This window comes from Aythya ferina (assembly GCF_964211825.1).
Source record: "Aythya ferina genome assembly, chromosome: 1".
Classification (NCBI taxonomy): Eukaryota; Metazoa; Chordata; class Aves; order Anseriformes; family Anatidae; genus Aythya; species Aythya ferina.
Window position 1 is genome coordinate 23,409,749 of NC_140296.1, and position 12,061 is coordinate 23,421,809.

A 12,061-nucleotide genomic window follows, 5' to 3' on the forward strand; every position below is an offset into this window, starting at 1 on the left:
CTTTCCAGAAATATAATCTGAAGGTTTTTTATTGTGGCTTTATGACACTTCTGCCTTAACAGTAAAGCTTTCTCTGTTGTGTCTGGATTGGATTTCTTATGCAGAGGAGCAGTGTGAGAATAGAACAGGGGAGGAAAATAGTTACCTCGTGTATTCCTCAGCTTTCATTCCTGTTCTTGCTTTTGGTCTGTTCCAAACGCAGCCACGCAAGTAATGGGTACACTGCATGTTACTAAAGTTACAGAAACTAGAATTCTAGATGACAGGTTGTAGAAAAGGAGGTTGGAATTGTGCTCAGTATTGGACTAATTGTGCTAGAAACCTCCCTAAGAGGGAGAAAGGACAGAAGGAGGGAGATGTGCTTAAGGATCAGGGAGGACGGAAACTTCTTAAAATAATGGTTGTGGAAAATATAAAACTGATTATCATTTGTCAAAACAACTCTTGGTAATTTCTACGTAATAACTTGTCTATAAGCAGAAGTTGGCAGAATTTCAGTTCAGGAAGCTATAGTCTGAACAGATACGTTTGCAGGTGGTGACTGCGGCTAATCTTGTACCTTCAGATGTAGTAGCTGTTGGTGCCGCACATTAAGAATTGCAAATCACAGTTCAGAAGTTTCGTGTAGGCCTGGGGTTTGTAATCTTTACTATGAAAATGTCTTTAATGCCCCAATATGTAATGCACCAGTGTTCAGCACAAAGCTTTGGAAACAGAAAATATGTAAATAATGAAAAAGCACAGTGGTTTCTTGTGAGGTTGACAGGCAAATTCACTTAGTCCTGAGACAGGTTTGAAGTTAGTGAGGTACATAACCCAAGTTGACAGGGATTTGCCAATGTTCGAAGGATACTTGAACTGATAAACTCTACACAGTGTCTTCTTAGTGTTTTTTTACCTCAAAGAGATTTTCTTTTAGTATGCATACTTCTGTGTTTTTACTCAAAACAAACTGTAGGAAGTATAAATAAAGTTAAAATGCTTGGTTTGGTATTTATTTTAAGGAAGAAGTCATCCAATTTTTAGTCAGAAAACTTGAAACTTCCACCTCAGTAATTTTTACTTAATTTGATAACACAAAATCTGAGTCCTTTCTTGTTTCGCTTTTTGTCTGAGTTTTTATTTCCAGAGTGCTAATGGTATGTCAACAATGCAGAGGAAAATGTTTGTTACTTCTTTAGTGCTAAATGAAAAGGTTTAGTTGTTGCATCACAATCAAAAACAAAAATAACACCTCTGCTTTTAAATAGATGCAGTGAATGAGAGTAACAGACATTAAAAGGCCTTCTCAAATGGCTCAGTGCCAAAATCCAGATGTTATCATTAATGACAAGAAGTTGATTAAACTTATTTTCTATTAAAGATAGTGACAGCAATAATTTAAGATAGTATTAATAAGGGATCAGAAGGCAATGGTAGATTACGCTATGTGGATGCAAAGATTAAGATAACATCTTGTATATTTTTCAAGTTATCAAAACTCCTCTATTTTTGGAAGTGTATTCTAATCCTACATGTGAAATCCATTGCTACACAAATCTTTAGAATTCACGTTTTTTCTTTTTCTTTTTTGAACATCTTGGTGGACTCCAGTGGATGGGAGGTGTTTGTTTCACCTTTCTTTGCACTTTATCCCATCAAAATGTGTTTTCCTCATACAAACACTCTCATTACCATAAACAAACCAATAGTTCAGTAGTAGCATTTCGTATTTGAAAGTGGTTAATGCTAACTTCTTCTTGACAAAGCATAAAACATTTATGCTTCTTGACAGTTGCTCTGGCTCCTATTCTCGTAATCCAGCCTTTTAGCTTTTATTTCTCTTTTCAAAACAGTTTGTGCTGTGATTCATTTCATCCCTCTTGGACTCAGAAATACTCTTATCACTTTAGGTTATTAAAGAAAAAAATCAACCACCTTTCTCCTACTTAATTTCTTATCTTGTTTAATTTTCAGAAATTCAAATTCCCAAAATTTATCTGTAGGATTCAACCAGGTCTGGTAACCTGCAGAGGGCCTCTTTTCACTTCAAATTCAACTTGCCATAAACTTCCCTCCCTACCAGCTCACAACGCACATACATACATGCACATACACATCTGTGCACAAGCATACACCTCATGAGACGCCTCAAACAGAAAAGAAGAAAAAATAAAGAGTTTATGTACTTCACATTGCAGTCATCCCAACAGGAACTGCTTTGCAGAAATGCTGTGGATGGTGCAGACAAATGGCAAAAGGTTAAAACTGAAACAAAATTTGTTCAGACTAAAAATGCAAGACAAATTGGAAAGATTTCAAGAAGAAATCAAGAGAGGCGATCAGAGTTGTCCATTAGCTTTAGATGCTAATGGACTGAAAAAAAAAAGAGGGGGGGAAGGAAATGATAGAAGCGTAATCCTTTTCATGGCCTGGGTTCTTCTTGAATGGCAGTTACTATGTAAATATGACATGCTAAGAATAACTCTCAATTCTAAGCATGCATACAATCTTCCAGACAGTGATTGTTTTCAATATGTTTTGAGAGTTGTTAATATACTCTTGGACCCTGCAAAGTGCTAAATGGTGAGGACAGCCTGGCAGTAAGAAGAACCCTATTGTTTTTCCTGAAAAAAAAATACTTCCTTGCTATGATGCCAACTATATTGAAATCTGAAATTCTTTGCTAGACAAATTGAGTTGAAGAAATACTTAAAACCAACACTGGTCCAAGACCTCAAGTTAAGCAAATACAGTATTTTTACCGAAGTTTAACTTGGTTCATGTCTTTTATAGTATAGGGATTAATAACTGTGCAATTTAATGTTCTGTCAAGTATGTGTGTTTTCTTTGTTTCATTAAGCACTTTCTAGGTATTAGTGGTATTAACTTACTAATTTGCTGTTTTCTAAGACATCATCATTCACTCCCCTAGGTTGAAGCTGTACATGAAGAGCAAGATATAGCAGTCCATGAGGATGACCTTTCGGGGTCTACAAATGAACTCCCTGGAGCATTTGAATGCAGTGATAGCCTTAGTCTGGATATGACAGAGACTGAAGAGAAAGTTGACAGGCTGGAACAATTCGCTCTTACCAGGTACTTGTATATATATAGTGTATGTAAAAATGCTGTTATGTTGTACAACAAAGTGGTAGTAAGGTGTTAGTTATATCATGGAATGGCTCTTTTGGTCACTGGAAATGTAAATCTCTTGTGAGTTTAGAGTATGAAGACAGTGTCAAAATTATCAGCAGGTTTATTGTTCAACTCCAAAAAGAACAAGACTCTCTGTATGCACAGTTCATATCCTGTTTTCCTTACACATCTAGGCAGTTAGTCATTAAACACATAAATAAATTTAAAAAAAATGATTTTTAAAGTTTTGCAGTAACATAAATTCTGCTTAGTTGACTGTTCAACAGATCAACCATGCATTCATCCTTCTTATTGCTTGTGGGTCATAAGGAGGTCACAGTACTGTCAAAAATCCCATCTGTGTACTTTTGAAGCCTCCAGATGATCATGACAGGACCCCAGTAAATGTTGCACCAAAGCATCAAGATTTTTTCTTGCCATATGCAGCTGCTTCAGATTTTGAATGCTGAGTTAGATTGCAGTCAACATCTTTTTATGAAGAGTAAAGTAGTAAGGATGCATAGAGGCCTTCTCTCGCTTTCTTTGTGCCACATTTCAGAATCACAACTCCTGTTCTTGGGAGCCATAGGAAGTATTTCTCCACCTCAAAGGGGCAAGTAGCTTAGTACCCTTTATAAATTGGAGTCAACCAGTTTCATTGACCATGGCAGAATGATGAGAAGTCTTATGAATGGGGAAAAGAGACAGATCTTATCTCATTTGTTATATTAGCAGGGGGAGGGTGATAAACCAAATGGGTCAGAATGTATAATGTTTGTACAGGCTGAGATATTTTTTTCAAAATATATGTTTTGCTATACATTATTATAACCAAGTTTTCCCAGAAGAGGCGTCTTTCATCTTGGCTTCTATCATCCTGTGAAGTTTTAACCTTCTTCCTCCAAACCATTGTATGATAAAGCAATTCAAGTATCCCAGGATGGGGAAATATAGATGATGATAGGAATTCTCATTTGGATGTTTTTCTCATTGTGGCCAACATCTTGCCAGTCTTCAAAAGTAACTTGAAAGTTGATGAGTATCTTTAGAAAGATGCTGTAATTGGTCCTGTGATTACATCTCTCAATTATAGTGTATTTTATCTGACACCTTCTCATTATTTTCCTTTCATCATAGTTTATTTTCTCTTCTCCTTCAGTTTTGGAGATGTTGATCGAAATGCCTCCCCTCCACCCTCGCCATTTTTTTCTGCCATCCTTGCTGCATTTCAGCCAGCAGCCTGTGACGATGCAGAAGAAGCCTGGCGTAGTCATATCAACCAGCTCATGTGCGATTCTGATGGTTCCTGTGCAGTTTATACATTTCATGTGTTCTCTTCCCTGTTTAAGGTGAGAAAATACATTTAAGAGATAACATCAAAATGTTTAGATTGTGCATGGCTATTAGGATGGCTGTTGATAGTGGTACTAGTAACGAACTAACAGTGGTGTCACCGTTTTAATTTTGCGTGTTACAGAATTATACTAGACTATCGTGCAGAACTGTCCTCTAGGACTAGTTTTGTCATAAAAGTAACATGTATCTCATAGTTGTGGGTTTGAAGATAACATTACAAAACGCAGATCCACTTCAAAGAGTATTTTCTTCTGTACTTTAGAAGTAGTCTGAAACAACAACTGTAAGAGAGAGGAAATAGCCTTTTCATCTGAAACTATTGTTAATCTGTTATTTCAACGTAACCTGTTGAAATTTGACCATGCCCAATGTAAATGTCAACATTATTAAATATTTTGTAGCTAATAATTTGAATAGAAATATCCAACTGCCATCATATAAAATAAATTCCAGAGAATGTGTCTAAAGACTAGAGATGTATTTTTCCTTTCTAAAGCTGTGTGCATACAAAGATAAGAATCATGCAAGAAGACAAGAAAAAAAAAACATTAAATGTACGAGCTGTTCTAAGAAATCACTGTCTGTATTTGCATGTAATTAGTTTTAAAGCAGTTTTTTATTGTTTTTCCTGCTTTATGTGAGGCAGCTGCAGGATGTATCACATTCTGCAGCAGAGTACACAACAGTTACGTAACTTCATGCAGACTTAAATTACCTGTGGTTTCAGAGTATGCAGTTTTTTTATTAGTAAAGAGGGACCCTGCTAATAAATATACCATCTCAAGATCTTTTGGTATATTTAAGACTGTTCTTACACGAAAGAAGCATCATGCTTTAGGACTGTCCTTTCCATCCTATTTCCTCTGCAGTTAATTATATTTCTACTCATTCTGTACACTGCATCCTCTTTTAAACATTGTACCACTTTAAATATGGGTACCTAAAGATAGGCATTCTTTTGAACACTGTCTCATAAATGACCATTTGAAAAAAAACTCCCAGCATTGACTTAAGTGCATGACAGGTCAACTTTGAAAATTAACCCTGTGTTTCTTCATGATGTAACAGCAAAAAAGTTGAAATACACATCAGTCCTAGAGATTAATGGCCCTGTTCAAGTATTTTGAGAGTTATTTGTCCTTTTTGTCCTCCTTGAAGAGGTGGAATGAAAATGGTGTCATGTACTTTTGAAAAGCAAAAAAATAAATACCATGTAATGCAAGACCTAAACATTACTTGTGAAGTGCCTATTTAAATCCAAATCATGACATACACAGAGTGCACTTGCTGTTGTGCTTCTCCTGTTTTTGAAAGGTAGCCTACTAATGTTTTTCAGATAACTGGATAAGAAAGATTCAATACTGCTCTCAAAAGGTTTTTCAATAACGGTATAACATGAAAAACAGCAAAGAAAATTTAAAGGTGTTAATAGTATCAACAAAGCAGGATTTTCTAGATGGAGCTACAGATGTATTTTTCATTTATAAAAATAGCTCTGTTACTTTTGCAGATTTTTTTTTCATAAGATCTCAGCTTCTCTGGAATTGTATTGTGTTTGCACTGTTAAACTTTACTACTCGTCCAATAACTTAAAAGATTTTTGACCCTCATGAACAGGAAGTTTGAGAAACAAACCGAATATTTGCTAGGCTCACAAGGCAAAGTACTGCCAAAATATTTAACTGTGAAGCAAAATCCTTGTTTGGAATAGCCTGTCAACTAAATAGTTAGTGAAGTGAAGGAAGTGCATTTTCCAGGGCACCTACATTTTGGTCTGCATCAAGTTGATGGTATCCTGGATGTTAGCCCACAATACGCTAAGCTTGTTTAAAATTCCTGAAATTATTGAAGTACTTTTCCTGTAAACTGGTCGTATCTCAGAGATCTCTGGATAATCCTTACAACTGTCTGCTCTAAGCTGCCTCTTCGTATTCTGTCAAATCAAATGTCTTCCAGAAGACCATCCGATTACAAGACAAGTACATTTGAGAGCCAGCAAGTAGTTTCCACAGTTGAGCCTTCTTGTTACTACAAATCCTCTTCCCAGAAGAGGAAACATCATGTTAACATAACATTCCCCCATTTTTTTTCTTGTTATTATTTACGTTCACAGAAAACACAGCGACTATATTCAGGCATATACATACGCATAGTTGATATAATGGTGATGGTTGTCACAATTACTCCCAATAGTCCCATTTCATAAAATATATGATGCATTCAGGCCTTGCTTGAAAGATTTCAGTCGCTGTAATCTGCACCCAAAAGGATAATACTGAGATACCTTGGTATAGAACTGATAGTCCATGTATTTACAAAATAAATTTATTTAGTGAGGTAAAATACCCAGATACCAATATATGGTCTCTGACCATTTCAAGTTTTAATACTTTAGGACAGTGTTTAAGACTGTTGTATTTTTAACAGTGGATTGATTGTTGCTTCCATGAATATCTGAAAAGGAATGCAGTAGAGGAAGAATATGTTTACTGAATAATAAACACTAGACTGATCAGGTGTTGATGAAGCTATGACTAAAATGTTTTGAGGAAGTTATGTTCTTAAAATAAACTAAAATTGTTTAAACTCATTCACAGATGAGTGCAAGAAGGAACCTAAGGAGTTCATGGTCCGTATCTTGCCCAGACTACATTGTTCGTTTTGGTCTTTTTAACTTTTTTCTCTAAACTGTTCTTAACTTCTAGACTAAGATGAAACTTCAAAACATTCCTAGGCAAAGTAGTCCAGTACTTAGTCATGACTCCTAATCGTTTCAGAACTTCTGTGTTTTATGTCCATGACTGCTTGCTCTATCCATAGTGATACTCCTCTTTTCTTTGTAGTTTGTAGACCACTATCATGACTTCACCTATCCAAACTTTCTCTTATTTAATTTCAGTTCTTCCAGCCTTCACCATAAGCCACATTTTTGAAACTTCTAGCTGTTGCTATGGGCTCTTTTCAGTTAGTCTGTGTATTCCTTGAAAAGCAACATCAGGTTCTTTACTTCAGCCTAAGTTTTTATTAGCACTGACTTGAATTGGATTAGATGTTATGTAGAAGTTATTTCTGTGTAAAAACTTCTGATAACTACTTTACAGTAGGATAGAGTTAATTCATTTTTCACTTGTAATCCAATCAACTATGCAGATCTTTTTCTACAGAATTTTGCCTTTCTGGTTACTCTCCATCCTGAATGTGCTCTCTTGACTGTTTCTGTCTAGGTGTACAACCTTGTCCTTCTTTTTTTTTCCCTGCACCATTTTTCCAGTCTGTCAAGATCCCTGGCTCCCAAAGAGCTTGCAGGCACTGCAACTCAATCATCTATGCATTTAATATGCATGTTATATGTTCCATTATTCAGTATTTTCATTAACAACTTGGTTAGTGCCTAAGACAGATCCCAGTGTAATTCTGCTCAATTTATCTTTAAAATTGAACAGTGAGATGATGATAATTACCTTGTATGGTTTTCCATACCTAGTTACCTCTAGACCAAGTTTTTCTACCTCACTTCTAAGATAGTAAATGAATTAATATGCAACATATCAATTGCTTCTCCTCATATAGCATTTAAGCCTTTCATGGAAGTTAAATGGTTTTATATGATTGGCTGTAAAGAGTTCTGTACTGTCTATTATTTATCTCTTATACATTCCCACAGTTCCCCAAACTTGTAATTCCTTTTGCTTTTTGAGATAAACCCTTTCCTTATGTTTTTTACAACACCCTGTATTCTCTGAGTTCTCAAATATAATCGTTATGGCTTGTAGATTTCTTTACCCAGTATTACAATTATCATAATGTGAATTTCCCTAATCTGCAATGATGTAAAAAGATCCATTCTGACCTGATTTTTTATTGAGTCCAATTGATGTTTACCTGTTTCAGCTGTACCCAGATGTCCTTTCTGGGAGCAGTAAGGCAAAAGAAGGCATTTTCAGTAACATCTGTTAGCAGCTCCATTGTGAGTCCTTAGCCTTTCTCTTAATTATCTCTAGAATATTTTCTTGTGATTCTCTCTATTTCTAATTTGTTTGGCATCCACCTCTCTGATTATTGTGCTAACAATGTCATTCTAATTTTGGTGCCCAAGTTAGTAATTGAATAGTTTTATGTTCTGTTCTTTGCATGAGTATTTCCCTGAGTGAAGGCTTCATGATTTAGCCAGATATATGGCTTAATGTATTTTCTCTTTAAGTGGTACAGATTGTACTTCTGTCCTCTTTTTCACTAAAGAAATGCCCTCTTCTTCTTATCTCCTTTTCCCCATGAAGTTGCTTCTCATGGGCTCCTTCCTGCAAATTCTGAATGCACTCAGCTGTATTTTTTCTGTGGTCTCTCTTCATCGTTGCCTCAGAATCATAAACTCAGTTACTCCTCCCCACGAAGGGACTGCAGCACTTAAAAAGGTTACCCAGAGGGGCTGTGGATCTCAGACCTTGGAGCTTTCACATCTCATCTAGAAAAATCCATGGCTGACCTTATCTAGCGTTGTTAGCACCAGTCCCACTTCAAGGTGAAGGATGGACTAGATGTTTTCCAGAGCTCCCTTCCAGTCAATGGAAGTTTTTAAGTTTCTATCCCATGATCTGTCTTTCTAAATTTGCTTCCACTTTTACATTCTCAGCTACCTCTTCTCTGTTGGTTAGTTTCAAATCTAGATCTCCTTCCTTTCATTGAAGAGCTGTCAGCAAAAGTTGTACTGAGTTGGACCTAGTCTTTCAGAAGATACCCAAGTAGTAAACAAGCAACTGTCACCAAGCTCTGTGATCTAGATGATTCTGCTAGTTGCTCATAAAAATAATTATTTACCTGTTTTGGTAGTAATTAGTAAGAGCCCCTTGTCCCAGCTACAGATTCAGTGCAGCAGAGAATCCAAGCTATGTGCTAAGTGACATGTGTAGGGCTTTGTTTTCTGTGTTGAAGCAAAATGGTAGAAACGTACCGTACCGGTATCATGCCAGTCTATGTGATCTTGGCTATGAACAGAGCCAGCTCAGTTTAGAGAGAATTTCACAGATAAGCAATGATGAAATGGTGCTGTCGAGAAAGTATCTCTTTAACTATTTTATAAAATAGTTATGATATATACCCTACCTACAGTGTGATTTTAGCTTTTTTTTTTTTTTTTTTTTTTTCTTTTTTAATAAAAAACTATCCATTTCTACAACATCTGTTACCTATAACATCTGAACTGAGCTCACCTGATTTTAAGTACTTCACACTGAGGCCCCAGAACAGGTGCAGTAAAGGCCATTTATATGTTTGTTGCCCAAATAGTTGTTCAGGAAGCACTTCTTTTCCAGTAAAGAATGCTCACGGTGATATAGGTCCTCACTAACATTCCTCAGAGAAATGCCTGAAGTTATGTGGGGTGAATCATATAAAAGTGTTGCATACTTTTATTGTAAACAACATGTTCCTGGTGCTCCCGCCAGCTGGGCAGTTGGCCTTAGTGAGATATGTTTTGGCAGTGAAGCCTGCTCTGTATTTATCAATACAATTATTTCAGGTCTTGAAAGACTATTATTTTTATTAAAATATATTTTTATTTACTACTTGCTTTCTATATTAGCTACTGAAAAGAAAATATCAGTGCTAGAATGTTTCTGGAAGACTAAACTGTTTTAAGACTCAAAATATTAAAAAAAAAAAAAAAAAAAAAAAAAAAAAGAGAGAGAGAGAGAAGAAGAATTCCCGGATGCAATGCAGTATTTCTGGAGTCCACCCAAACAGCAGAAAAGTTTTAGTAAGAAGGTTTTTCCCACAGGGCAAAGCAAAAGTTCTTTTCTGTTTTGTTTTGTGTTTTTTTTCGTGCTGCTGTTTGGCATTAGGATGTCCATTATATTGTCTGATTAGCCACTTGACGTGGTGTACTAACAAAACAATGCCCGGAATGGGCAGAAAAAGTAATATGCTTATCAACTTTGTTAACTCTGTACAACCAAATAAAAAAAAATATGCATGTGGATAAAAAGCTGTATAAAGATTGAATCAGCTTGATAAAAATACATTTCAGCAGTAGATAATTACTAACTCTGTATCTAGTTTCACAGCTGCCCAGCTCTACACTGTGATAATAATTATTGCTCAGTATCCTCGAGCAAGCATTCGGTTCTCCAGTTGTCCAGAAGGAGATGGTCTCTGTTGCATATTACTGTGCAAGACACATGCAATAACAAAGCAACAAAAAAAAAAAAGCATGCCATTTTCCTCACAAATGAGAGTAGCTTGTACCTGAGTAGAGAATGTGATAAGCTGTACTTTGTTTTACAGAATATTCAGAAAAGATTCTGCTTCCTAACCTGCGATGCAGCTAGCTACCTGGGAGACAACCTGCGAGGAATAGGCTCCAAGTTTGTGAGGTCTTCCCAGATGCTAACATCATGCTCAGAATGTCCTACTCTTTTTGTAGATGCAGAAACAGTGAGTATACTCCTTTCGAAAGGCATGTACTGCGTGGCAGTGTGGTATTTCATTGAGTGTTTCACATTAGGGCAACTCCTGAACAGATATGTCAAGAAGGTACCCGCCTCCCATCTCTATTTATGTCTTGTTCTTAATCAAGTTTCTATTAATTTTTAATATTACTTCATTAGGTAAGTACTGACAGATGAGCAATAGGATGTGTTGAGCCTGCCTACCAAGAAGTAGTATAAAACAAGTGTCTGCCCCACAAATGGAAAAGGAGAAGCTATTTTTTGTAGACTGCAGTATGGAAGATGAAAATATGTTTAGTGGCTTCATTTGAGACAACTAATGTGAACTGGATGATAAATATATATATATATATATATATATATATATATATTAGGAAATGAGGTGGCTCTTGTTGTTTTCATTCTGACCCGTGTTTGTCCAAAAGCTTAATGACAGTGTGGCCTCACAGAGGAGCACTGAGGGAGGAACTTCTGAAGTTTAATCTTGGGTCTGCTTTTGGCCTGCAGTTGTGGCCATGAAGAGCTGCAACTCATGCCATTAGAGAGCAGTGGAGATTAACTAGTTAAGCTTTGAGCAGTATTTTATTTTAGGGAAGTCTTTCACCAAGCTGTTAAACACAGATAATGATTTCATTTGCAAATTATTATAGGTGCACCTGTTGCTATTGGGCTCTCAGTATAGTATTCTTTGTGGCATAAATATAAAATCAAGCAGTTTTCAGTGCAAATATCTGTAAATCTATTATTTTGCAAAATATGTTCTCTAATATATTTTCTATTCTATCAGAATTTTTATACTTTTATAGTGACATTTACTAGCGTTTTTGATTTCATTTTTCCAGCTTCTCTCTTGTGGCCTTCTTGAAAAGCTGAAGTTCAGTGTCCTAGAACTGCAAGAATACCTGGACACATATAACAACAGAAAAGAAGCAACACTCTCGGTATGCTGGATTCTACCATGTTCTTGTTTTTGTATGTATGTATACTTGTACTATGTCAGGAGACTGAAGATAATGTCAAATCTGTTTAAGTTAACATTCAGTAAATGTTTCAGATACTAGATTCATTAAATGTTTGTTTCTGAATATATGAACCAGAATTTAAAAAAAAAAAAAAAAAAAAAAAAGTACCTCTATTTTAGAAAC

At 35.9% G+C, this 12,061-nt stretch overlaps 1 protein-coding gene across 6 annotated transcripts in view; it reads left to right on the top strand.

Annotated features, from left to right (window-relative positions):
• FRY (FRY microtubule binding protein) overlaps positions 1–12,061 on the top strand; it is a 239,526-nt gene that overhangs the window by 214,327 nt on the left and 13,138 nt on the right. For all 6 annotated transcript variants that reach the window (XM_084527716.1, XM_084527717.1, XM_084527715.1 and 3 more), the window contains 4 exons: positions 2,915–3,078; positions 4,277–4,466; positions 10,753–10,902; positions 11,759–11,857. In XM_084527716.1, coding sequence (XP_084383842.1) covers positions 2,915–3,078; positions 4,277–4,466; positions 10,753–10,902; positions 11,759–11,857 — 603 coding nt within the window. The remainder of the gene's footprint in view (positions 1–2,914; positions 3,079–4,276; positions 4,467–10,752; positions 10,903–11,758; positions 11,858–12,061) is intronic.